The 27,343-nt window shown below is 41.4% G+C and overlaps 1 protein-coding gene across 1 annotated transcript in view; it reads right to left on the reverse strand.

The window, feature by feature from the left end:
• AK8 (adenylate kinase 8) overlaps window positions 1-27,343 on the reverse strand; it is a gene marked incomplete at both ends in the record, with an annotated part of 62,877 nt that overhangs the window by 13,784 nt on the left and 21,750 nt on the right. Inside the window, 3 exons of the mRNA XM_079544703.1 lie at window positions 11,423-11,564; window positions 24,334-24,423; window positions 26,196-26,327. Coding sequence (XP_079400829.1) covers window positions 11,423-11,564; window positions 24,334-24,423; window positions 26,196-26,327 — 364 coding nt within the window. The remainder of the gene's footprint in view (window positions 1-11,422; window positions 11,565-24,333; window positions 24,424-26,195; window positions 26,328-27,343) is intronic.

The following is a 27,343-nucleotide window of genomic DNA, read 5'->3' on the forward strand; positions in this document are numbered from 1 at the left end:
AACAGATGAAGATGTTAGCAGAAAGTGCAGGACTCAGTGTATTTGTTGCTACTGGTCCCGTAAAAAAAAATAATCTCTCTCAATGTTATTATCATTGTATCATATATAACCCATCAGATTAGTACCTAGAGATTTCTGCTCCTCTGATTTTCTCTGTTCTTATTACTCAACAACTAAATGTTTCACAAAGCCATTTCCTACAGAAATATTTATGTTCCCAAATGTTTATTGGCCCCTCCATCATGATCAAGCTTTTATGAGCACTCCATACAGAACTCTGAATTAAATACATAATTCCTCATCTATTGGATCTTGGCTTGATGCTGCGTTTGTCTATTTTATTCAGCAAGGCACTGTGGTGAACTGCACAATGCCTTACAGAAAAACTAATTTGTACAGTAAAGATATTTCTATCCAACACTGACTGTACGGGTTAGTGATTACAGAAAGATAATGAGGAGCAGGAGGACGTAGGGTTTAAATTCCAGCACTCGTTTATTGCGCTACGTTTCCTGAGCAACCTTTTAGGTAATTTTAACACAATTGTGGAGATCAGCCTCTGTGCCATCGCTACAAGGAGAGAGAAGATGCTCCTTGTAAATACTGGACAAACATTTCACCCTCACTTGCTCCATGTCACACAGGTTTCTGCAGCCACAGAGTCACTGTCCCTCAGTCAGTGTGAACAGTGGGACTTTCTCCTTGCTGGCAGCTGCTGGCTGTAGGAACAGATCGGACGTAGCAGCTCAGGAGCTGCTCTCCCAGACTGTGTCCTTTATATTTGATTTTCTACTTTTCTTCTCCTTACGACCAAATGTGCCTGTGCTGATTTGTGAATGTTTCTAAGTATCTATTAAACTAAGCTTTTGGACTCCTTATCACATCTGATGAAGGCAACGTTATCTACTTCTTGGTATCCAACAAATTTCAGTCCCAGAACTAAGGGAAACCGTATGAATTCTCTGACAGCACAATAATGGTGATGGCATTTTAACCATCTTTACTCTTCACAGATCCCTTACTATTGAAACCCTAATCATTGTGCCATCTGGATGGATGAAAGATCATTCTCTGGAAGGTTAAAATTGGCAGTATTCTCTTTCTGCCTGGAACAAGTCTGGTCAGAGGTCATTCCAGGATGAACCGGTGTCCCAGCCAGTAGTTAAGGGCTGGAGTTCACATGATTTAATAATGGGCGCTTCGAAGTAGTAGGAAAAAAAAAAATAATCTAAGAACATTTGTTGACTGGAAGGTGTATTTGACATGAGGGTACCTTCAGGACTAAGGTGAGGATTTGTAAGAAAGAAGAACGGTGTAGCAAGTAGCTCAGCTCTGCCTTGGAATCATTAATGCAGGCAACTTTTAAACAGAGTGGGTTTTCTTCATCTAAAGGATACTGCAGTTCAAACAAGACTGTCTGAATCTGTTGTGAATTACAACGTGTTTGGAATTAACAAGACAAGCTGACATCTCATCAGGAAGGAAAAGACATTTTTACACTTATTACAGTTTTAAGTAATAATAATAAAAAAATCCCGTTTCTTAAAAGGCCCACCAACATTGCACAACTCTTTGTACCTAGAAATAAATCGAAGGTAAGGGCGCTCACCTCCACTTGTGCTTTGTTTGTACCAGGGAAATCTGAAAAGCTCAACATTTACTGTTATTTTCTCCCTGATACAACAGAGGATCCCTCCCAACACCACGGCTAACAAGAGCTTTTACCAAACCAAACCATCCAGCTCTTCTGCAGCCAAAACTTGAGGACTGTATCATCATTAAGGATTCCCAAAATACACTGTTCTCAGAGCTGTACGAGTTCACTGGCACAGCCCCACCTGATGTAGGAATTAGGCATATTTAGAGTTAAGGGACATTCACTGGGCATTTTCATAACGGCGTGGGGCTGGACCCAAACGAGTTTTGGGTAGGCTTCCAGGAAGGAGCTTACACTGCCATTGCCATAAATCATCCCAGAACATCAACAGCGATACAGAATCTTTCAATAAAAAGAAATGCTGCTGCTTCTTTCAGGACTGCCACTTGCCATTTCTGTTAGGTAATCAGATAGCTGTTAATTAATAAACCTGTCAGGTGAATCGTCCTGCTCTGGTCATCATTATCCATTCTGTAACAGAATCCTGCTATCGTCGCCGCTATCCACCCCATAGCTTCCAGCTCAATTAACTTAATGCTATGCAAATGAGCGGCTCTCCTCATCATTAGCTTATAGCCCACAAATGTTAATAACATAATTGGGCCTTCAACAGGGTAATTAGACACGATTTCTTCCATTAGTCTTACAAGGCTAATTATTGTTGATAGGAGAGAGGGGATGAGTCCCAGTGCTGCATGCAAAGAGGGGCAGCTGGTTAAAGCACATATAGACAAAACATCAACAAGGTAAAACAACCGTTGAGATCTATGGCAGGGTCAGGTAGGGGTGGGAGAAAGGAAGACGGCGTGGTTGGGAACTGCTGCAGAAATTCTCGGCAAGGCAGGAACTGAAAACAAACTTTCAGCTTGAATATTGAGCTTTCCTCTGCTTAGCACTGAAACACAAGGCTTAATAAATCAGAGGGAGCTACTCTCAGCTTCTTGCAGACAGAACAACTTGGAAGCTGTAATGACTGAACTTCCTATGTAAGGCAAATATAAAGAAGGATGTAGATGAGACCTTAAGTTCTGAATCCAGTCCTAGATTTGCCCTGTAATCCTTGGGATGAAAGCCAAGGACTTGCTCCTATTCTGGCTGTACCAATGCACTCTCATCCATGGCAGTTAGGGTTAGGGTTACGAAATCGTAACAACTTTGCCTTACCCATGACTTGGCTCTGACAGTTCAGCGGTCTACTGGAAACACAGCCATGAAAAATATATGTCAACATGAAAAGCCCAGAAGACTCACGGGGCTGAGAAGCCATGTGATTTCCTTATTCTGTTTCTCTTCTCTTCAACTTTGGGGCAAATTCACAGCCAATACAAATCCTTTCATTTGACTGCAACTACACGAGGTGGAATTCTTCATATAAACTTGGCTAGAAAATCAGTTTCAATTATGTTCTCAAAATTAGCAGCATTTCTGGTTAAATCAAACAACTTTTTTTTTTTTTAATTTGCCATTTCTTGGTCTTTTGAGAGCTATGCCAAAAGAACAAATTGCTCTCTGGATCATGGCGGTTCATGTCAATGGGATATTTATCAGGATTCAGATCAAAACAACCCTAACATACAACCTTTCATTTTTTTAAATTCTGAACACGTGCAAATTTCAATACTGGTCTTACTGAGCTCAAAAATACAGCATCTGTTAGGAAAGGAGAAGAAAGAAGCCTCTGTGGGACAGATGAGAGCCTTACCCAAAATGTGTTTCAGGCCTTACAAAGGACAGGCTTTAGTGATACACAAATATGTAAACACGATGCATTTAGGGACAGAAATTATAATCCTTTCATAGCACAAAAACGCTGCGTCTCCACTTACAGCTGAGACAAGGGAAGCCAATTTAAGTGATGGCAATTAATACATTTATGTGACTGCACACGATCCAGACCAACAGAATGAGATCCACTGCATCTGTCAGACTTACGGGGTCGTTCCAGCACCTTTCCTGCAGGATCAGCTCTGGCACCACTCAGCTCTGCTCTCTCAAATTGCCCCGCGCTTGCTAAATTTACTAACTAGAAAATTCTGAGCAAATATCTTGTTCCAAGGCAAACAGCAGTAAATCCACTGATGTTTTAATGAAGATTACACTTTCTAATCCTCCTGGTAATGACAAACTAGTCTCCATTCAATATGCAATATTACTTGACAGTTTTAATCACCCCAGCCGTATTACATTTGCTACAGACTGATGCACTTGTCTTCCCAGATCTTCAGCATGGAGAATCTAAGCAAAAGCAGCATAATGCCAGTTCTGCTTGTGGATTTCAGCACGGCCCAATGCTGCCAGCCACATTACCTGCGTAACAGCTTTCTTACTCTGGGATGAGGCTCAGGCCCAGAGAGATTTCTAAACAGGAGGGCAGCTGGCAAAGCCTTGTCCTACGTTTTTATTCCAGCATTCCCAAATTTTAGTAACCACAGAGTTCAAAGGCAAGGAACATTTCTAATGTAACCACCCTGGTGCAAAATCCGACAGCAAACAGGGACTTTCATAAACTAAATTTTCACATTTATTCAGAATAATATTCAGCCCACTTCTGCCACCACACCACTGAAGTGAATCAATGGTAAGAGATCCATGATCTGAGATGCCTGACAACACTGCAGACCCTCCTCTTCCTCCTGTGCTTTCTCAGACACCGTCTCCACCCACAGTTCTCAGGCACGTACAACTCTCATCAGTTTTATCAATACATGGTCTTTTCTCCAGTGCATATTAAAATTCTGTTGCACCATTATAGTTGAAGCTTTCCTCCCTCAGTTTAGTTCCTCCAGCTTGTTGGTTCCAATCTCTTCTTGAAACCAGTAATTTCCTTACCAAAAGCTGCCACATCCCCTAAGATAAGATTTGCATATTGGTTCTGTTGTGTGTGAACTACTGGGGAAATTAAGGTAAAATTTTGAAAAACGGGTGCTTTAGTCCCTGAAGAAACAGTCAGAATTGACACTGCGTGTCATGTTTTATCCTGGTGAGATCAATCAATACCACACTCAACAAAATGTGACTGAGGGTGCATGGCCACATGCAGCTCCATCTTCTCCTGCACACTCATCTCAGCAAAAGCATTACTTAAAAGTAGCTCTACACCAAACAGCCAAGGGCTGCAGGATGGCCCTCTCACAGCATGTAGGCTGCTGCCAGATCCCAGCCCACAGGGTCAGCCCAGGGAGCAGGAGGAGAGGAGAGCACGCTGAGAAGCCCAAGGGGACCAGGCTCTGTGAGCTCCCAAGGATGTTGTTATGGTTTTTATTCCCATTTTTGTCACCAAAGCAAAAATAATTCAGGAGCGAAAAGCACGTATGATCACAGAAGCAATAACACTTTGATATCCCATGACATCCTGTGATTCTGTGACTTTCATTCCTTCAACAAAAGTTGTGTTGTAGGCGAATATCCTGAACTGTCTTTGCTGATTTTAGAGATTACCACCCAATGTCAGCTATTCAAAGTCACCTTGATCAAAGGCATCTAATTTTGGAAGCCAAAGGAGGATCTAGGAGCACTGGCATTGCCTTGGCAGTATGGATACTTCATGTCACTTTGTGAAGAAGCACCGAAAGCATTAATATTAAGCTCAGTGCTTGCACAGTTCGACTGTATCTGTTCCCATGCAGAGGTTTTTCTGGTTTGGTTTGTCTTGTCTAACACTTGCTACAATTGCCAAAGACATGAAAAGTAGCCCAGACTACACATTTTATCAGTGTAGAGAGTCTTCAGGTTTCCTAATGTCTCTTCGTTTGCAAGAGGTAGCTGCTGCAAGAAGACATCACTTCTTTTCTGCAGCAAAAAGAATGAAAGGATTCTGCGTGTGGTTTTGTGTCCTTAAAAAATAATAATAAAAAAACCTTGGCTTAGAAGTAGAAGTTTTTCTTCTTTCTCTTCCTGGAGACTTGGAAGCTTGCTGAGATCAGAGATCTCCTTAATTGCTGGACCCAGGACTTCACCAAACCAACTTCAACCATCAGAAGGAGCCTGGAAGAGGAAACCTGTAAAACTAATACCTGCTTCCCACAGCTGAAGCCAAATATACCTCTTATTCTTGCTGGAGCAGAGTAAGAAAGAAGAAGTGATGTTTGTGACAGCAAATGTAGCATCCCACAGAACGTCCAGCGAAGGCTTTCACAGCTGCATTTGATGTTTTGCTGCTGTTGGCTCAAGAGGGACAGGAATGGCTCTCTGCAGGATGTGCTACCACTATAGGTTAGGCACAACGATCAGCAAAGGCTGCAGCAGTGACATCACAACCCTATTCCTGTAATGACTGATTTTTTTTCTCCAGTAGCGATCTACTGGATTCCTTAGTAGCAATAACATCTATTCAGATTACTGCTGTTTTATGAGGGTAGAAATAACAGAGTCTGCTAAGGAAGAGGGAGAAAGGAGAATAAGGATTCTCCACCACCAACCAAACATCAGACGTGTCAGAGGAGATGCTTCTGTCAGTTTTGCCAAAGACAGGATGTGCTGCTTTTTGCACTAAACATGGAGCATTAGTTGTCACTGTGAAGAAACCTGAGGGTGTGACTGCTGGATAGAGCCCAGATGCCAGAGCAAAGAGTGCCTTTCCATGCACAGCTGTTGTGCGTAAGGTTAATGGCATAGCTACGCTTCTGCCCATCATGAAGAGCTCAGTGACAACTCTTGCAATAGAGATGGAACAGGAAAAGAAAGGTAAGTGGCTGTCCTGCCCTCTTAGCTCCTAATGACTCGCCTCTTAAGATCTTACCAGGCCACTCGAGTCTGTTTGGCGTTGAATATGTAGAGGAGAAGGACGAGAGTAGCTGAGGTGGGAGCACTGATGTGAGAAGTGATAATAAAAAGGAAAGCAATTAGCATTAGTGAAGACAACAGTCAGCAAGCCAGCAACCAGAAAACAGCTCTGGTAAGAGAGAGCTGCTTTCTAATCAGAAGAGACAGAAAGCAAGAATGATTGAAACGGGGAATTGATCTGCCCATTATTTTTACTACTTCCTTTTAAAATTAAGCCATAGGCCATTTGGACTTGCATGCAGTTTCTCTCTGTCCCTGGTGCAGGCAAATTGTGGTGTACTGATTTAGTACCTTAATTAACAAACAATCTTTCTGTATTTTTCCCTTGAAAATGAGGGGAAAATAAGATATTGTTACAACATTTCTTCTTTGTTACTCATAAGGTTTTTGCATGCCATCAATTAAAATCACCACTAAAAAGATACACAGAAGCTATCATCTAAATTAGGCCAAAGTTTTAAAAACGCCCTGTAAGATTTTCCATGTCAGAATAATTCAATCACTGCTAAGTTTTTTTTTGATGCAACTATTTTGGGACTTAGCTTGTTGCTTGATAGGATTTTAATTAAGTCATTTACATTTAATTTCCAAATATGTAGCTGTTACAGAAGGCAGGAAATTAAAAAAAAATAATAAAAAAAGAGCCAGAAGACAGCCAGTCTTTAACAAAAATATTTCTGATATAAAAAATGAATCTGAGGAATACATATTCAGCGATAAGTATTCCAGTCCATGTCTGGTAAACTCTCAGATAATGGCAGCACGGCAGGGTCACTGGGGTTCTATTAGCTCAATTAATGAGGAGTAAGATAAGGCTAACACCTAGCTCTTCAAACGGCTCAAAAATAGAGCTGGTAGTAATGGAGTTATTAACCTTCACCAGCCATTGAATTTTGCTGCTGATTCCAACTCCATTTCCTAGTTCAGGCCTCCATTAATAGGCTGTTTATTATCCCTAATCCACACTGGGATCAGCTGCAGAAATATGAAAGCCCCAGGTAAAGACCAAATAGTTTAAAAAAATCTTTTTTTTTTCCCCATTCTGATTTTTTCCTTTTGTTCTCAGCATATCCACGTATGCTACGTTAGAAATGGGGAACTTCATTACCCTAATCTGTTTGGATACAAGTTCTTAGTAGCCTGGTGAAAAAGAAGCTTTAAATCTATTATGTGAAAAGATCGTATAATTGGAGATACAGCCACATCCTTTTGAAGACCAGATAAAACAGCACTGGAAAACTTGTATTGGAGAAGCTACTGCTGTTTGTTTTCTCCACTGGGAAAGAAAAACCTTTAGTATTGGAAAAATGGGTATTTGAAGTATATTGCACGCTTGTTTCATTGTACTGCTACATCATCCCTCAAGTTCAGCATCCCTCCCCAGCTTTGTCTGTCCGCTTGGTGTATGGCTGGGTGAATTTTCTGCATATTAGATGAGATGGGAACTGACAACATTGTTATCTGTCTAATAATGAAGCCTGTAGGTACTACTGTAACATAATTAATCAATACTGAGATGTAAAACAATCAGCCCTGGATTCAGAATAGATGGAAAAACAAAGCAGGTGGTGTAGCAGAGCAAATGGGAATCTCAGGACACCCTTAGCAGTAGCCCCCATTGGAACACATGGAAAGATTGGTTTCATCATCTTGAGGGGAACTCCAAGACAAACTAGGCTATAATTTTAACTACAGAGATCTTGAGTTAAAGGGTCCTCAGGCTCCTTCTTGCTAAGTTTATACACTCAGTTGAGATTGGTTACACTTTGTCATTTTCCAGTATGTTCTCAATGAAGGAGACACTGTATAGGTACCACAATCTAAACATGAGATATTATTCACAAATATATCACAGTAACATCCAATGGAATATGAGTGGTTATTAATGGAGATAAAATAAAAATGTATCTGTGCTCCTATATCTACACATCCAGTACACAGCACTGTGTTGAAAGCTGAACATGGTTCTGGTTGTCCCATCATAGAAAAGGAACAGCTGGAAGAACTACAAGAAGAGAGGAGTGAATCAGCACCATCAGAAAAGTGAAATGACTTCCAAAATAGGAAAGCATAAACACGTCAAGATCCTTCACATGGGAACTTAGGCTGAACTGGGACATACAAGAGGATTAAAACAGGAGTGTGAGGAGAGGGTGCACAGGAAATACTTACAACTATTTCTTTTTACAACCCAAAAAAGCCCCAGCAAAGCATTTTCATATAATGCCAAATTAACAAGTGAAACTCATTCCTGCTTGGTCGAGGCCCAAAGCACAACGTGTTGAAGAAGCTATAAAGTCAAGAAAAATGGGTTGTTAGACGTAGCTGATCAGATGAGCCTCTAGCTCAGGGCATCTGTAAACTGCTGGTGGCCACAAAGTGGCCTGGAACCAGCAGACAGCTGGTCATGAATGAGCTGAAGCGAATGACTAGAGAACAATAACAGATGAGATTGTTGCTGCTGAACTGTGTTTTATCTACACTGGGAGGGAGCAGAAAGAGACAAGAAGGATTTTGCCAAACATTAAGTAGAGTTTTCTTAATATTAGAACTGCCCAGCGCTGTGCTTTGGGTTTCCTCTTGTTGTTGCTCAAGCATTAGCAATGAACAAAGCCAAAATGCCTATTTGTGGTCATCTGGATGAGGAACTGCGTTCAGCCTCTTGCCTTAGAAGTTCTGAGCTTCAGGTGGCAACCTGTAATTATGCTTGGAGTCCCACTTGCTGCAGTCACTAAGTGGTTAATGCTGTTCTTTTGCTGGATAGCTGTGAGACCACTAATGGATTCAGCTTCTCATTTGCCCTAAAGGCTGCCACAGTTCAATGCGCTGAGGATCCTGTCCACTTAAGCAGTACTGCTTCGTGGGGAAGAACACAGAAAGCAGAACAAGGCTCTTCTCTGAGTATAGGAAGAGGAGTTCTCTGGTAGACAAGTTTTTTCTGATGCCAAGGAGATCTTCCTGCACCAGCCCATCAGCCAGCCTTTGCTCTACTGCAAATTCTAATTTAAACAAAACCTCACACCTTCCTCATTCAGTAGAAGATGAATTATTGTCCTTTTTGTTCCAGGGCAGTTCTTTGGATGCAGTGGCTGACTCCCTATGAGTTTTTTTTATTGTTACATTTTAACAAACTTTATGGCCCATTTTGTTTGTTTTCAAATAACTTTATTTTCCTTCTTTTCTACCATCAATTACTGGGTTTGTTTTTCTTTCCATAAGATGGAGGAGTCAGGAGACTGATCCTGCTCCATGCTGTATAATTTAGTATTATGTGTACCAGCTTTATGAGGTGGGAGTCAGATAAAACATAGTATTTGAACACTAACCATTTATTAGCTCTAAGGAATAGATTTATGACTTGACAACCAGACAATAACTCTGTGTTCTGATCAGCCAAAGAGGTCTACTTTGAGTTCAAAACACAGAGTAACATACTCTTTCACAAATAATTTTGTTTACTGATGTGACTAGATTTTAATAATAAACTTGATATATATGTAAATTTATTTTAATCTAATTTCATCAACAGAGTCCTCCTAAAAATGAGACTTTGCAGATTGTTCCGTGTCTGATTTATAGATTTCTGCATCCTATTCCCAGATTGATTTCAGGGCTATAATTCTATCAGGGTTTTCTCCTGATGTCAGAAACACCACCTCTGCAGATAGTGTTTTATAACTAGCATCACAACTGCAACTGAATTACTGCCCTGCTATCCTAGGCTGCAATATGTCCTTTTGTTTATAATCACCCTCTCTCCCTCATACACCTACTGCTTCAGCTGCATGGAAAATAACAGCTCCAAAATCAATCAGGTAGCATGATGCCTATTTTTGTCCCCTACTTCAAGCCCTGTGTAAAACAGTAAGGGCCAAATTCTTCACTCAGATCTGAATGCGCCTTGCTCTTTAAAGAAAATGGAGGCTGAGGAAATGGATGAGTGCAAAATTTCTACACGGAGGATCTCAGAACGAGTTGTTCTTTCTCACTTGATGAGGTCCCAGCCCTGTGAAGGAGCACCCTGCGCACACTGGAGCATTCACAGTGATCTCATGTGCTCAGACACTTGTTCAGAGACTGCGGATCTGCTTTTTAAGTGCACAGCAAGAATAATCCATGGGAAATGCTATTTAATTGTCACTAGCATTGCTACCAAGATTCCTTCTCCACTTCTTTCACGACAAAGGCAGCCACAGAGAAGACACAGGAAGGATACCCTCACCAACTTGAACACTTTTTCCCCCATTAGTTCTTAGATAGAAACAAGTTTTTAGAAGCTCAAGGACCACGTATTTCCACTGTGTGCCTTGGGAGTGGCCATCGTGTCATCCAGTTGCACAGACTGAACCAGGAACTCCTGGAGCAGAATGGAAAAGCTTCTCAGCATAGATAAGTCTACCAACATTTCAAATGCTCACCACCTTTGGACCAGCTGTGAAGAGTAACCCCGTTGTATCTGCCTGTATTACAAGTTCTCTTTTGATGCTCATTTCTCCTCTATTGCATTTCTGAACAATGCTTTATGGCTCAAATAAAATGTAATTCTCATGTTGTCTTTAATTATTTCACAAAACCCAAAACTCTCATAACGAGTCCTTGCAGTACTAATATATTCCATGATATTATGCCAATGCCAAAGCAAGAGGATGTCGATCCCCCTCCTGCTGCAAATAAAAATACACCTCCTGATATAATCCAAACTTTAATCCATTTCTTATGGTTTTATGGCGTGCCTTTAAAAGCAACTCAGACAAACGAGCAGAACAACCTCTCCTCTCTTCCACAGTTTAGCCATCTGATTTCTAATTCATAAGGCTTCGTAAGGCCAATGCTCTATTTCCAGCTCTTTAGAATGAGACCCCCTTTCTAGATATGGAAGGAATAAACAGAGGAGTTGCAGCTGCCTACGTAATGTCAGTAAAGATCTGTATCTCTCCACAGGCTTATTTGCAATGTATGTAATGTGCTAAATATATATCTTACCTGTTTGGAATAATACATGCTTTTTGCAGCCTCTCTGCCTGCTCTATGTCCCTCGGGAAGCCACGAAGCACCCAGCCCTTGGTCATGCAGTCTGGTGCATTCAGGCGTCTCTCCAGGATCTTCATAACCACGTTGTCTGGGACTGCAAAGGATTACAAAGATGACATTTCTTTTGTACACTGAGTCTGCAATTAAAGAGGCAAGCATGCCACTGCTTCTGGTTAAAAGGAACAACAAAAACAGAAACGTGTTTACAGATGATGGATTTTGGAGACATGATCTTTTCGAGCCTGAGCATCTACTGTGCTGTCACAGAAACCCCCAGATCATAAGAAACCATAGGATTACAGCAAGTGTTTGGTGAGAACTGACACCTTGGTAGCTCTGCATTGTCCTTTTTCTCTCATACTGGGATGATGTCACAAAGAAGTGTGTGACACAATCTTATAAAAATGCAAAAATAATGACCTGATCCTAAAACCAGGGGCAAAAACAAACGTCTGCAGCATTCTGTATTTCACTTTGGAGATGATAATGGTTCTGCAATAGCAGGCTGGATGTGCTACTTCTCCATTTTGCCCAAAGGCTTGAAGCTTTTACAACCAAAAATACACTTCCAAAACGTGTGTCAACTACTGTGGTTACAGCACTGATGACTCCAATTTTAGAGATAGAAGTTTTCTTTCCTCTGTTATTATTTATCTTTTAGGCAAGAGAGTGATACCTGCAAGAGCTTGGCTGGGCTTACAATCACCATGTAGCTTTTTAAATTCTAGGTAATCATACACAGGAGGTATCCTGCATAACAGACCCCATAAAGTAAAATATTTGTACTGTAAATATTTTTACCATTTTTAAACAAACTGGAGAATTCAGTAACCAGCTTCAACAACCACGATTTAATTTTCCGGAGGCCTTGACCTGTGTTGGGATTCTTGTCAAATAATGCAAAGAAAGGGCAGCAAAACCACCTCCAGCTGCATCCCACAAAGCAGCCAAAGTGATCTGCAAGAAGCAGTGAGAGTCTCTCCTCTTCATCTGTGCTCTGTGTTTAATACACTGTTGCCTCTACTGGAAGCAAGCAATAAAAAACGCGACATAAATCCACATGGTGGGATGCTGATGTTCTGATACTCGCCCTGCCATCACATCTGCATACAGAAATGCAACAGGTTTTTGCAGGAGGGTGTGTGTGTCAGATTTCTGACAATGCAATTTGCTTTAGGACTGACTGACAGCAGCGTGCCTGTGTTTAGAGGAGTATATTATTATTGTCAGTGCACGTTTACACCCTGGATACAAGCTGGGTTTGAACTGCAGTAATAGAATCCATTTGCTCCCTGAAATTTAATATTTCCTAAAGACTTATACCTCTATCATGAAATTCATTACCTCTCCTTTAAGTAATCAAATTACTGAGTTTACAGAATTGCACTCAGAATTCAATGTACCAGCAAAAATGGAGGAAAACCACGGGGAATTAATTACAAAACAGATTAGTGTATTAACTGAGGGTACTCGTTTCACATTATTAAAAACAAACAACAAAAGGAAACACAACCAACCAACCAAAAAACCCAACAAGATAAAGAGTGCTATTCTCCATCTGCTAAAAGAAAAAGAAAAGGTATGGAATAAAATCATCACCAGTCACTTGACAGGGGGCAAAATGACAGTGCAAAACTCGGCATTGCATTAAAAATGGGACTGATAAAACTAACAGCAGGCGGGAATGTTATTAAGCAGTGTTACCTATCTAACTACCCAAGAGCTGAGCTGCAGGCTGGGAGTAGCAGCAGCATTGCAGAGCTGTCTGCAGGTCAGCTCTTCTCCCCGCCCTCCAGGTTTCAAGATCTAACACAGAACCAAGCCATTTCAGTAGGAAAACAAGAACAAAATCCCACCTTCTCTTTCCTGAAAATGTATTTCCATGCAAAGATGGGTGGAATTTCCCCAGTACTCATGAATTTCTGGCTGTGACGCGAAACTTTCAGGCTCCATGCACATTGTTTTGTCACGATTCCCGCTGGAATGGATGTAAAGATGCCAAAACGTGTGATTTTTGAAACTTACAGAATGCTTAAAGATGGTTGTGCAAGGGAAATGAATGAGGCCTCCGAAGCCATGCATAAACCCATGCGAAGGTGGGACTCTGCACGATCCCACATTCCCTGCAAGATGAACTCCAGGGAACCGGGGCAAGAGCTTGGAGCCCCGGAATGGCACAGAAACACAAGTGGGTGCACTCTGCTGTTGGGCTGCCAGCACATCTTCAGAGATTCTCCAGTTCCAGGAGTCAAACTGCTCCCATCCTGCATAAGGGGAGGAGAAACACCACAGCCTACAAGCAGTTAAAATGCAATTGTGATGGGAACCATCTGATTCATCTGATCACTTCCCATTAGTCTTCTATGAAGCCTGAGGATGAAAATCCCCCCGTTTTGTGACTGCTTTTGAAAAAAGCACTGAAGCCAACACAAGAGGAAAAAAAAGTCTAACAGGTTGAAGTAACAATTAATTAACAATACAGCCAACAATACACCAGGTTGATGGGTCTTTTGAGGAGTACTGGGGATTACGTGGTAACCCTGATATCCTGCTAATTTTGGTGATGACTGATGAGAAGAGATCAGCAATACTGTTCACATTGCTTGTGTGCTCACGTACATCCATGTATCAGTGAATAATATAGATGCTTACATACTTCTGTGCCTCCTTCTAAAGCTTGATGGTGAGAAATAAAACATAAACAAGTCAGACAGCAAGCTCTGCTCTCCTCTTGATTAGCAAACATACCTATCACTTCAACACAATGGGGGAACATAGCTTGTTGGCTGTTCAATGGCATTACAAAGTACATCAGCTGCCCTTGAACAGGAACAGTCGCACTTAAAACGGCTGCATTAAAACTGTAAAACATCTTCCACAGGCCAGAGAAACAAAAAAGGGGGAGGAGGGGAGAAAGAAATCAGTATTTTGCCGTGGTATAGACAGTAAGTAATGAAGAACGCTGCAGTATGGTATTCCTTTTCACTCATGTGGAACTGTCTCTGGAATGCAAGGGAAATTAATAACCTGTAATTGGAGTGGCACACAGCCTGTGAGCAACTAGCCATAGGTCTCCTGGCCTTTAGCACACGACCCAGAGGGCTATACAGCAAAGTAGAGTCTACAGCTTTTCTGATGAGGCAGTCAGTCTACATGTTTTAAGTAGATTATGAAGCACGAGAGCTTTGAATAATCAATTCCTTTTCAACATAAGCTTGTGTGAGTTTCCAACTCTGAAAGTTGGGGGAACGAGGCTCTAGAGAGATTTTACTTTATCATTAGAGAGGTCCAAAGATAAGTTTCTTGTAAAAATTACAGTTTGCTACAAAGAGATATCCAGAGCAGGCAGTTGGAGCACATCTCTATTAAGGAGCGAAATTAAGGTACAGGGGTAAAACCCACCATCAGAAGTAATTCTTCAGAGCTCCAATGGCACCCTATGCTGAGAGCAGTGGGGCAGGGCCTCCAAAATGGCACACGTGGCAGGACTGGGCCACAATCAGCTCCATGCAGAAGTATATGCAGTAATGAACTATATTCTTGCCTAATGTCAGTAGCGCACAGCGCATCCCCTTCAGCTCTCAGCCTGTTTCGGCTGTGCTAATGGTCCAGACCACACAGCTGGCCGTGACCCTAAGCAGCCCAAAGGTAAGGGCATGCATGGCACAGGAACAGAAGCTGGAACTGCTGCACGGACACCCGGAGAGCTCCTGTCTCCATGACTGTCAATCAGCCCCTTCCAGCAGACCATTAAAAAATAAATTTACTTCCCAGAGCTTCAAAGCTTTTCACAGGTAAAAGGTATTTCGCATGAAAAGCACTTTCTCATGAAACTCAAAGGAGTGTGGCCTATTAGCTCTGACCCAACCCATAGATCTGCAGGACTAATAGAAAACCCTATCAGGCAATCAGTTGACAAAATCATACCATCTGCTCAAGACAAAAGTAACAGAACATTAAAGGCACAGACTGAGAGGCAAAAACAGTGCTTGAGAGCTTACAGGGCACCATTCCCCAATAGCTTCAGTGCTGTCAGTGCTCCCAGCTATACGATTATCATATTTAAATGGATTCCTCCTCCACCTATTTCTCTTTAAAACAGACGTCTGAAGCCTATTGACTCACTTCTCCAATGCTATAAACCCTTGATTTTAAGGAGGGCATAAAAGCATTTGCAGGCATAAATTCTGTCAGCTTTGCACCATAAAAACCTTAAGGTCCTTTTGACAATACTGTCCATTTGCCCTTTATACTTCACTCAGAGATTTTTTTAGCAGAAGACTTTCACTGCTAATTCAGATGCCTGAGGCTCGATCCCAGTACCTGACAGTTAACATCTTGCCCTGAGTAGAAGCTACTGCCAAAGGCTGCTTTCCCGGATTGTGGTGTCAATCCTAAAATTAGCAAAGCATGCAATTTGCTTATTTTACTGCTCTATAAACTCCGCATTATTCACATTAGGTAATTTTATTTGCACCTTTCAGAGAGGCACTCCATTTTCACACCCACGTTCGCCCCAATTTAATAACATCCAAAAACGGCATTCCTTAGCGACACGCGATCGCGTAGCCCGACCGAGATTTTCACATAACACCTCCAGCACGCAGGGACTTCTTCCTCCATCTCACAGTTGGACAGAACCAACCATCCCCACTGCGGGTGGCGATGCGCGGAATCCGACCCGCTCCGGGGCAGCGCCGCGCGGGGAGGGCAGCGCGCCGCTCCCGGTTGTACAGCGCCACCTGCCGGCCGCGGCGGCTCAGCGGGAGCAGCGCCTGACTGCAGCTGCCCCGCAGCCCTCGGAACTCGATAGCGGGGCGCTCGGAATCGAATCGCGGGGCTCTCGGAATCTCGAAGCCCGAGCACCGCACGCGTCGCTCCTTCCCGAGCGCTGAGGCTGCTGCGTTGGCGGCAAAGAAGGAGAGAAGGTAAGGGAGAAGAGCGGCCCGCGGTGTTTGCGAAGAGCTGTGAACGCTTATTTAATCATCTCTCATCGGATGGAAAATGCACGCAGAAATACAGCCTGCGGTCGCTCATTTCACGTGTGCAGCGCTGAGAGGATGGCTCCCCGTAAGAAGAGGAATTATTTTAATACAATAAAACGGCCGCATTTTAGATATATATATATATATTTGTCTCTTCTAACATAGTAGAGCCTCCTTTTTTTTTTTCTTTTCTTTCCTCTCCCCCCTCAGTTTTGTTGCCATTTAATAAAAATTAAAGGTTTTCAAGAGAAGTGACAGCAGCATTTTTAAGGCAGGTACAACCCCAAATCATCAATCAGACGATAGCAGATGATGTGTGACAAATTCAGACTTTCAGAACCGTATGATGAAGTGAAAGGAGTGCATGGTTCCTTCTCGGTTACCGAGGCAGAGATCTCCTCCTGTTCACAGCCAGGGATGGGGGAAAGCACTCAGCCCTGCGTTGCTTTACCTGCCAGTGGCACCTTCTGTTTAGCAAAGGAAATTCAGTCCAAGTCCTGCATCCACCAACAACAAATAAAGCTTTTCTCCTCTAAAAACAGGCCCTGTGTTTTTAGGTGTTTTCGAGCATCTCTGCATAATTTGCCTAATGGCAGCAGCCATCAGCGAGCCCTGGGATGATCTAGTGGGCTGACAGCAAGGTCAGATCCACACACCTGGGTTCCCATCCCCAAACACACGCTGATTGCAGCACGGCTCGAGCTGATTTAGGTCTTCTGCCTCAGTTTACCACCTGCAAGATAAAAGCTGCTCTGAATTGCCTCAAAGGGATGTTTCTAACCTGCAAGTTTCTAAAACTAGCAGGAAATCGTGTATTTGCACCACTGCTTCTTACTCCTTCAGCTTCTGCAGAGAGAATACAGCTAAATGTCAGGCAGTAAGCACAGTTCTCACCCAGGTAATGCATCATTTCCAGGGTACTCAACAAAGCTTCCTATCTCTTCCTTATTTCTACAACAGCTCTACTGAAGAGCACAGGGCTTGCAGTAGAATTTGGGCTATAAAACCCTTTTTTTTTTTTTTTTTTTTTACACTGACAATATTAAAAAAAAAAAAAAGAAATTCACTCTGACAGCCCTGCTGAAAGCCACCTTGTCTTTCTATACCAAATATAGATTTCATCATATGATGAGGAGGATATTAAGGGGTCTGTCATCCTCCAGCAGTGATGCCTGGTGCCAGCCTGCTCCCCTTGCTGCTCCCCTCACCCACCATCCTCATTCAGGGGCTCCCAGCCACACAAACCACCAGACCAGCACCTCACACCACCCCAACCCACCACATACTGAGTAGAAAACAGTGAATGAATGTCACGTTTCCAAAACGTAGAGTGATGCATAAGAGCTATTTAATGTTTTGCTTGTCACAATAAAATGTTTCCATTCATACAGCTCCCAGCGAAACACAGCCAAAGACAGAATTGGATGATAAACTCCAAAGATCCTAGAAAGGGGTGCTGCCAATGTGCATTGCCTTCCACTTATCTTATAAAAACACTGTGATTTCACCATCCCAAACTCCAAACAGCAGAACAAACAATTCAAGCTTTTTGCCCAGCAGCTGGTGCTGCAAGAAGAGCAGCCAGGAAGAAAATAAAGAACTTATTTCTATGTTTTCTAAGAATGACAGTCAGCAATAGAGATCAAAATAAACAGAAGATCAGCACTCGGAATCGATATTCTGCTTTGCTGTTTAAAAGCCCTGATAAGCACGAGGCCCAGCATGGCCACAGCTTCCCTCCAATCCAGGAGGTTTTTGCGGCTCTGTGTCGATTCACAGTGATCCCTGATGACTCCAAAGGGTGACTGTGGGCATTACCTTGTCATCTACAAAGTGCTTCAGCCCCTTCCTCATGCAAACCCACAGAGCCCAGCAGCGTCTCTGCGAAATGAAGGCACCTATTGATACCCTGGTGACAAGGACAATGGCAAACACTGCTGCAAAACCAGGAGGATGGCAACACATGTATGGGCAGAGCCGTGCCCACTAACTGCCATCCTCACAACAGCTCAGAGCACAGCCTCACCAGCCTCTAAAGTCACACCGACTCTACAGATTGCTTCTGATCTGCCTCCCTGTTTGTGTGTGCGTGGTTCTGTTTGTTTGCTTGGTGGTGGTTTGTTTTGTTGTTGGTTTTTCTTTTTGTTTGTTTTTCTTAATCCCAAATGGGGCGGCATTAAAGAATACCTTTGTGCCCAGGTCTCTCCAGTGTCACCCAGCAGATCTGGTGACCACACGCAGAGGTTTGCATTGTTTGCGTGTTGTGCTGGAGAAAATCAACATATTGCAATTGCCAAATAAAGGAAACGGGGGACGGCTCCAATTTACCACACTGTGGTGATTCAACACATTAAAGAACAAAAGTAAAAAATCAGAAAAGGAGATGACAACTTACTGTCCACGTGCCCCCATGTGAAGCTTTCTATTCTACGACCTTCCATCTGTTACTAAAATACGGACATCTAAACCAGAAAAAAAACCAAAAAAAAAATAGATATTTAAATTTTATTTTGTTCTCTTGACCACCAATTTTATCCTGGCAGGAAAAAAGGCTGCTACCTATTTTCCATAAAAAAAACCCTTTGTAGCGGTCCCAGAGGAGAAGTCAAAAGTTTGACTTGAAAAACGGAGCTACTTCAAAAGCATTGTCAAACAGAGGTGAAGGTTCCTTAAAAATGCATAAATTAAAGGAGGGTGCATTCACAAATACCTTCCTAACTTTCTATGGTGTGTGTGTGTGACTGAGGGGTGTATATAAATGAATGCGCGCCCTTGTTATGAAATGAACTTAAATAAAGTAGGAAATCGATTTGTTTATTAGGTGCTGTTTGGACTCTGAGCGTCCGTGTGTGTGTGTGTGTGCGCATGTGTGTGAAAAATGAAAGAAAAATGGAGAGTTTTTTTCAATAATAAAAAGGGAGTTGCACTGCAGGGCCCCTAAAGCTTGTGAAAAATTAAACTCGACGGATTCAAACTGTCCTATTTCCACTTCAAAAGAGAAGAGGCACTGAGCTCTTCCCAACTTATCTTCAAACGCCCAGCACCCTAGAAAGTTTCTTAAAAAAAAAATAAAGTCTCTAGTTCCCCCAAGCACTGTACCCGTTACTGTAGCTGCTGTCTCTCCCTCTTCTAATTATACCCATGTGAGTCTATTAATCAACTTGTAAATTATTTAGAGAGCCATGCGCTGTCTTCAGCTAGTACAAACACACTGCATGCAAAGACTTGCTGAAAACCAATGGAGCTCCCAAAGGGTCTCTCTCCGATGTTCAGACAGCTTGCAGCTCGCCAGTACAGAGCTGCTAAAAACAAGAAATAACACGGAGCTTACCTCCTCAGATAGAAGGATTTACTCAGCCTTTCAACTCCCAAACTCTTTGCAAGTTTTTAAACAAAGAGGAAGCTGCTCTATTGCCAAACCTGTGCTTCGCACTTAGCGACGAGGATATTAATTTGATGTCAATAAAACAAACAAACAAACAACCCCGCAAGTGCTTTCAGGGAGACTGTGATCACTGTCACCAGGGGACCCTGACTTGCAGAGGTGGCACCAAAAAGCGCCCCTTTACATCCATCCCAGTTGAAAACCAGGGCAGAAATCATCGTTTGTGCGGTAATGGTTGTTATTAGAAAAGAGGAGAAATTAGAGAATTCCGGATTGTGCCCCTCACACAAAGACTGCCATTGGGGACAGCTTCGTATGTTACTGCTTGAAAAAGGAAGAGGAAAAAAACCAACACGGACTGTGTGCGTTCGATCCTAACAGGCTGCACACAGCGCCGTGTTATTTGTCTTCCGTGAATCTCTTTACCACCTGAATGCTCATTTTGGTGGGGAAAAAAAACCGACGTTACCCAAACTAATAGCGGTTCTCCCAGCTGAAAAGCAAAATCTTTCTGCTTCAGGGTTGTTGTTTTTTTTTTCTGCCCTTCGTGCTGTTTTCCTGTCGTTTCATTTTTCCTGCATCCATTTATTGCAGCCTCGCAAACGCATTAACTAGCAGTGATCACTCCGTGCTGTTTCACCACAAAGACATATCAGACTGAACAAATTTCTTTTCAACTGACTGATGGCTTTTCTTTTTCTTGCCCAAATTCTTCTGCTATTTTCATTACTAAGGTGCAGAATAGCCCTCAGAATTACAGCAATCTGAATCAACAAATCCTGCATAAAGGCCTTCAAGGACTTCATCAAGCCAGAGGAGTCTGTGAATGTGGACTGTCTATACATGTGCCTTGTTCACATTTGCTCTCAAATACTGGAAGGGAAGGAGCAGCCCAAGGAACAGACTTTTCACAACGTTCCAGTAGCAGCCACATGGAAAGAATTCTTTTGTAGGAGCCGTCCTGCTGCCTGGGGAAGGGTCATTGCCTGGGAAAGCTCCTTAGAGCATCTCATCCTGCACACGTTAGTCTTCCCATCCCAACCAAACAAACAGTAATTGCTGAATCCAGCTTTACCGACCGAGATTTAAGCTAACAGGAGATAGGGACCAGGAAACTGGTATCAGATTCCAGGTTGGTCTTTTTCTGCCCAGAGTATATTTAGCAATAAGTGCACAGCATTCAAAGAAAACCACATTGTACTAAAGGAAAAATCAGCACATTTCAGACGTGTTGTCCAAACAATAAATCTGTGTTTGTGACATAAAGAAGGCTGTCTGGTTGTTGAACTTTTAACTGAGAACACACATTAAAATATCTAGTGCAGGAAAAAAAAGTGTTCTGGGAATTAATAAAAGGAGTGGGTTCAAAAATGCTCATGCTACCTTCATTAAGCAAAATAAATTACCCCACAAAAAACCTGATGAGTTTGATGAAACAAGAGCTAAGGTCTTTATGAGAAAACAAGCACTAGAAAACACTGAAAACGGGAATGCATTGAGTTGCCTTCTGGGATGAATAACAGAATTGTTTGAGCTGTTCTTGAAATGCATGTAGTATACATGAAGCAGCAGTACAGGAAAGAAACAATAACAAGGAATGTTTGTGAATCCTGAAAACAAGGAGAGATCTGAGTTAGTCATCCAGAACTAGAACAGAACAGGCAGCGGACAGCCTCAGTAACTCCATAATGAGTTGGATTTGAATAAGCTATTTTTTGGAGCCTTTTTATGACACCATGACATATTCCATTGGCGTGTCTTGACTGACTAATTGTATGCAATGGTCCAAAAGAAGGGAAATCACACTGAGATCTGTCCCCAAGGCAAGTGTTTTAAGAATATATGAGGCATGCCTCAGGATTTTATGGCTCTGGTTTGATTTTGACTAGCAATGATTTGAGTGTCACATTTCTCTTGGTCTTTGTTTCCAGGTTATTCTATGATGCAGTCACTGCCATGATTCCACATCCAAATGAAGCACTAAGCTTACCTGTAACTAGAAATGTACTGAACATTTTCAAGTTTCAATTGTTTTCACATTTATAACACTGTGAAAGTCCATATGTGTCCTCATTTACTTTTATTTGCTAAACTAATTCTATAAAAATGTCATTTTCTTGGAACAGAACACAGTCAATAATAGCACAAGAATCTTTCCCTCATATTAACCTGGTTGTGACTCTGTAGCCCTTCTTTCCTCCTCAGTATCCTATGTTCTTTCATTTTCTCCTAGGCTCTTGTGAGGGCATTAATGAATTCTTGTTAGTGTTTACGAATGTAAATTCATTCTCTGTTATCCCTAGGAGAGGAGGATTAGCAAAGTGACAGAACTTATTATTTTTGGTATTGCTATATAATATTTATTTTTATTCATCCATTAATTTTGTAGTGCGTCCAACTAAATAAAATATATGTGCACGCAGAGCAAAAGAGATGAAGTTTTTTTAGCACGATGCACTGAAATATAGTTATGATTCCCATTAACATTCAAAAGCACCATATAGTTTTATCCTTGCATATTATATCAGAAAATTTGTCTAAATCTGAAATAATTTCTAATTTGGAGGAAGAAATGGATTATCGCTTCAACTGCGTGCTCCTGAAATAAAAGGAGCTCCCTTGGACTAAGGATGTGCGTATTTTTAAGGCTAAACACTACATGTGCAATTATTCTACTCTCCTGGGAATGCTTTTGATATCCCCTTTAAGGATCTTCAATGGTTAGATGAAGTTTATAAAATACACGCAGTAAAGAAAGCTCTTGTAGGACTTAGCTTTGAATAGACAGATCATCCAAACTCCAGTCTCAAACATAACTGGAATCTAGAGAGGAAGGTGTTTGCAGTGGCAGTGCTCTCCCCCCATAGAATCAGGATAGAAATCACAGATTGGTTTGGGTTGGAAGGGATCTTAAAGCCCACCCAGACCCAAACCCCAGCCACAAGCAGGGTTGCCACCCATCGATCAGGTTGTCCAGGGCCCCATCCAACCTGGCCTTGAACACTCCTAGAGAGTTCATAGGGATGAGAAAAAAAGTGAAACAAGGGTATTTAGGTCAGATCCTGAAATTAAAGGATACCAAGCAGGCACGGGTCCAGAGTCCATCAGGCTACACCCATACAGAAGCTGCTTCCATACTTTAAGACTATACTAAGTCTACTTCCATACTAAGACCTTGGATACATTGCAAATGACAAAGGCTCAGAACACTTGCCTGTGGGTTAAACACTGGTTAGCTGGATCTCTAGATCAGAATGTTCTCTCCAAGAAAGGGCAGCCATTAATCCACGAGCAAGTTTAGAGTTAAAATACATTACCTTGTGGTTTGATGGAGAGACAGAATACCCAAAGCTGCAGGCTGCCAAAGGTCTTTTTGAAATGCTTAGGAAAGTACTGAATCTGTTCATATGGTATTGAGGGAAAATCAGTTAATTTTATAGGCTCACGTTTCAGATCTATGTAATTCAGTCACAAAATTAAACTATTGTGGAGCAAAAAAAAAAAGAGACAGCCTTTTAAGCTTTCCATCTCACCAAATGGCTCAGCTGGCCAAAAAGCAAAAGAAAAACCAATGAAGACTTTTTTTGTACAAAGTTCTGTCAATATGAAAACTGGACTGAGATTGCTCAATTTTCAGCAAGATCTTCCCCCTGCATTTGTCTCATTGGTAACCAGGTGGCCCGTTGCTGGAAACAGGACTAAAAATTCCTCTTCCAGGCCACTGTAATTTGGCAAAATAAACATGCTTGAACCGTGCTGAAATGCAATTTATATTTTAGAACTATAGATCTTTTTTTGATTTTTAATATCCACCACAGAGAACTGTCTTTGTGCAAGAAAGCTAACAAACATGCAAGTTTAAACTGCTGCCCTAAGGAGCTTACAGTATTTATGATTTATCTGAAATCACTTGCAGAACCATCATCCAGAAGCAATATATACTTAAATATTCTTTGTGGTATGCCCCTCCTACCACCATAGAGGCTAATAAGAAATGAAGGACACGAAACTTTATTTTTGAGTTAAAAATGCTTGTGTGAATCCAGATGAACCTACAGTAGCATTTTATAAGTCGACACCTACCTACATAAAAGCAGGCAGTCCTTATTATCATCTACTTGAAACTGAAATAAAAGTGAAACAGGATACTGTGCTTTAGAAGGCACTTTAAATATTGTTAAATTGCACATCTGTATCGGAATTTTGATTTGGATTCAGAGATAAAAAATATGGAATTAAATTATGGAATATGTACCAAAAATACTGAATTTCACTGGAACAGTGGACTATTTGAACACATTGAGGAGCCTAAAAATCTAACTTCTGTTGTTTATTTTAACTGTGTAGTGCTGTAAGTCACATCTAATGAATGGAATTAAGCAGCCTCCAGATCAATGTAATGCATACTCCAATCAAGAAAAAAAAATCATTCATCACTGATCTTTTTCCATTAATTTGTAACTACAGTGTAATGAGACAACAAGGTGCCCTACCTGGGTATCCATTGTCAATATAAGGCTTAACGAGTTCTCCAAGTTCTGTCTTGTCTGCAACAGCTTCCTTTAGCAGTTGCCCACAGCAAACTAAGAGGAAGGAAGAACAAAAAGACACAAGGTTAAATTTTAAAAAGGAAGCAACAAAGAAAAAAAAAAAAAAAGAAAAAAAAGCACAACACAGAAGCTGCATACTGGAATAAGGTCACTGAATAAAATAAAAGTTGTAGGTTCTTCAGGTTTGTTGTTTAGGATTATTTTCTTTTTGGCCAAGCAGAGGAAAAAGCAAAAAGACTGAGCAGGGGAGAATACCGAATAAAAAAGAATACATTTGGCAAAGATCATATTAAAAACAGAGGGAAAGGTACTAATCAAATATGTTACTGAAATAGTAACTCAAGGGATTGCTAGTGTTTTTCACTTCTTATAAAGTTATAATTAGGGGAAAAAAGTTGCGCCTGCTGAACAGCAGCTGAACCGCACTGCTGGGGGCGCAGGATCAGACGCAGCTCGAGGCAGTGACTCCCTGGGTCATTTAATGATCATACAAGAATTATATTTTAAAAACTGTGCTAATGCAATCTTGTCATTGACTTCAAATACACAGAATAGCAGGAGACACAGATTTAAAGTTCCATTCAGGCCAGCAGTGCACGAAATGTCACCATTTTGGACTGTACAGCACTTCTGGACTTGAGTTATTGAGTTATTGTGTCTGGCTGCCCCATATGAGCTCATGTTCCCTCGTTTTACAGAGAGGGAACCAAGGTATGGAGAAATTAAGTGATATCACAGCATGTCCTAATTCCACTTCATTTTTGGTAACTACTGAATAGCAGCATGCATTACTGCACAACCTTTCAACCAACAGCTGTAAATCAGTTCTGCCCTGAAATCAGTGGCACCAACACCAGCAGCACCACTGACTTGATGAAAAAATGATGGTCTTCTGACTTTGTCTTAAATAGGCAATTCTTAGCAATATTTGGTTTAAAGTATAATTACAATAGAATGTAATGGGTGGGTAAAGCAGTGGCAGTGGTATTTAGTAAACAGAACTGCAACTCTTTTACATAGCAGTTATTTTTAAAAATGCAAATTTTGACCTAGATGAAATCACTGTGCCAAACTTGCAGGAAAAAAAAGAAAGAAAGAAAGAAAAGCAAAACCCCACTACCTCCCTAATTCTGGTTTGTTTCTTTGTTGTTTGGTGTATGCTGAAGGAAGACTAGTGAAACGAATCAGCATTTTACTTCACCAAGAGGATATTGCCAGCTGGCAAATTCTACAGAAATCAGACATTTGTTTAAAATAATTGATGGCTACTCCAGCATTAGAAAATGTTATGGAATGTGGACACACATTGCACTGATCCCATCACATAGCTGAGTATCTGTACTGTAGCACTTTTTAACACCAGCATGTTAAGCAGGAACCAGGAAGCCTCAAACTGAATTTTCTGACAGAAAAGAAAGAAAACGTACAATTTCAGAGCAAATTCTATCTTAAAAGTGCCCCAAATTTAGTCAGACAGCTGCAGCTACAATGCTATCACTCACAATCCCCCGATCCACTGAAGAATTCACGGCACTACAAGAATGCAACATGTGAAAAAGCACTGATGTAAAGGATATAAAAAATGATGACTAAAAAAACATTAGAGCTGGTTTGTCACAGAATGTTTGTTCTGTTGGTATATACTTCTACACTGAAATATTTTTCACTTCCCTCAAAAATCTGACATCCATAGCAATGGGCAGAGAAATTCTGGGTGCGAGTAAGAAAGGCAGACAGCAGAAGATAAATGATCAAAAAGACAGAAAGGAGGAATTGAGCAAAGTGCATATTTACTGAGAACTTACTGTTGACAACGCTGTATTTCTGAGCTATTAGTGCTGCCTGCAGGCTCTTCCCACTGCCTGGGGGGCCACAAAAGAGAATACGTGGAGTAAAAGGGGCAGCTGATCGGGGCTGGGTTTGGACGTAGGTAAGAGCTAGAAAAGGACAGAAAGGCAAGAAATGTTGCTCGTACCTTATTTCTTCATTTTTTTTAACTTACATTATAAACATTAACTTCTATTTTTTTTCCTTGAAGGCTGTAATCATCATCATTGTTTATTTTACCACAGAAACATCCAGAGATTGCAGCCCAAATCAAGACTCTCATAAAACTCTCGTGTCAGCAACTTCCACTGAGAAGCACTTTAGAAATCTTACCATCATTAGGCTCCTGTACCTCCTTTCATCAGCAGACATCAAATCATTTTAAAGAGCAGATTCAATTAATAATTGCTCTTTCACCATGTTGTTTTTAGCAGAAGTCTTTTTTTTTTTGCTTGATAGGTACAATTTTACCATGCAAATTATAGAGGGAGATAATTACACTTAATACTTTCTGCAGTTTCTGAACAAATATTTAACTGTAAAAACTCAGGATGTTAAATTAATATGACATTTACAGAGCATCGTTTGTGATTAACACACTCCTAATTACATTATCACAGACTTGTAATGTATCATGTCACAATATGGCACTGACAACACATAATTGAGCACAAGTTTCTTTCTTTGTCCGTCATTCTTGCATAACGTGGAAAGGCTATTTGATCTCTTCTGTCTGATTCAGTTCTGTGTTGGATGGTATTCCTTCTTCAGCATTTTCTACTGCATATTAGAAATTACAGTCGTATCAACGTACAGATTACAAGAGCTTGGAAGGCCCACAGGATGCATGGAGTATAATTGTAGCTGCATTAAAGAGACCTGAACTCTGCCACAGTAGAACAGTAGAACCTGGTAGACACCAAGATGCTATAGCAAAAGGTGGCTTGACAGTGAGGACAAACTAGGATTGTATTCGTACGCAGCTGAGCAGTTTTACTCTCCATACCCCTATTCAGGCCAAAAATAACACTAAGGAGAGCAGCTAAAGTTGCAGTATAAGCTACCTGAGCTTTCCAGCATCACAGATCCACACAGAAAGGTTCAACTTCATGCTTACTGCATCTTG

The sequence above is a fragment of the Tetrao urogallus genome, assembly GCF_951394365.1.
Source record: "Tetrao urogallus genome assembly, chromosome: 19".
NCBI lineage: Eukaryota > Metazoa > Chordata > Aves > Galliformes > Phasianidae > Tetrao > Tetrao urogallus.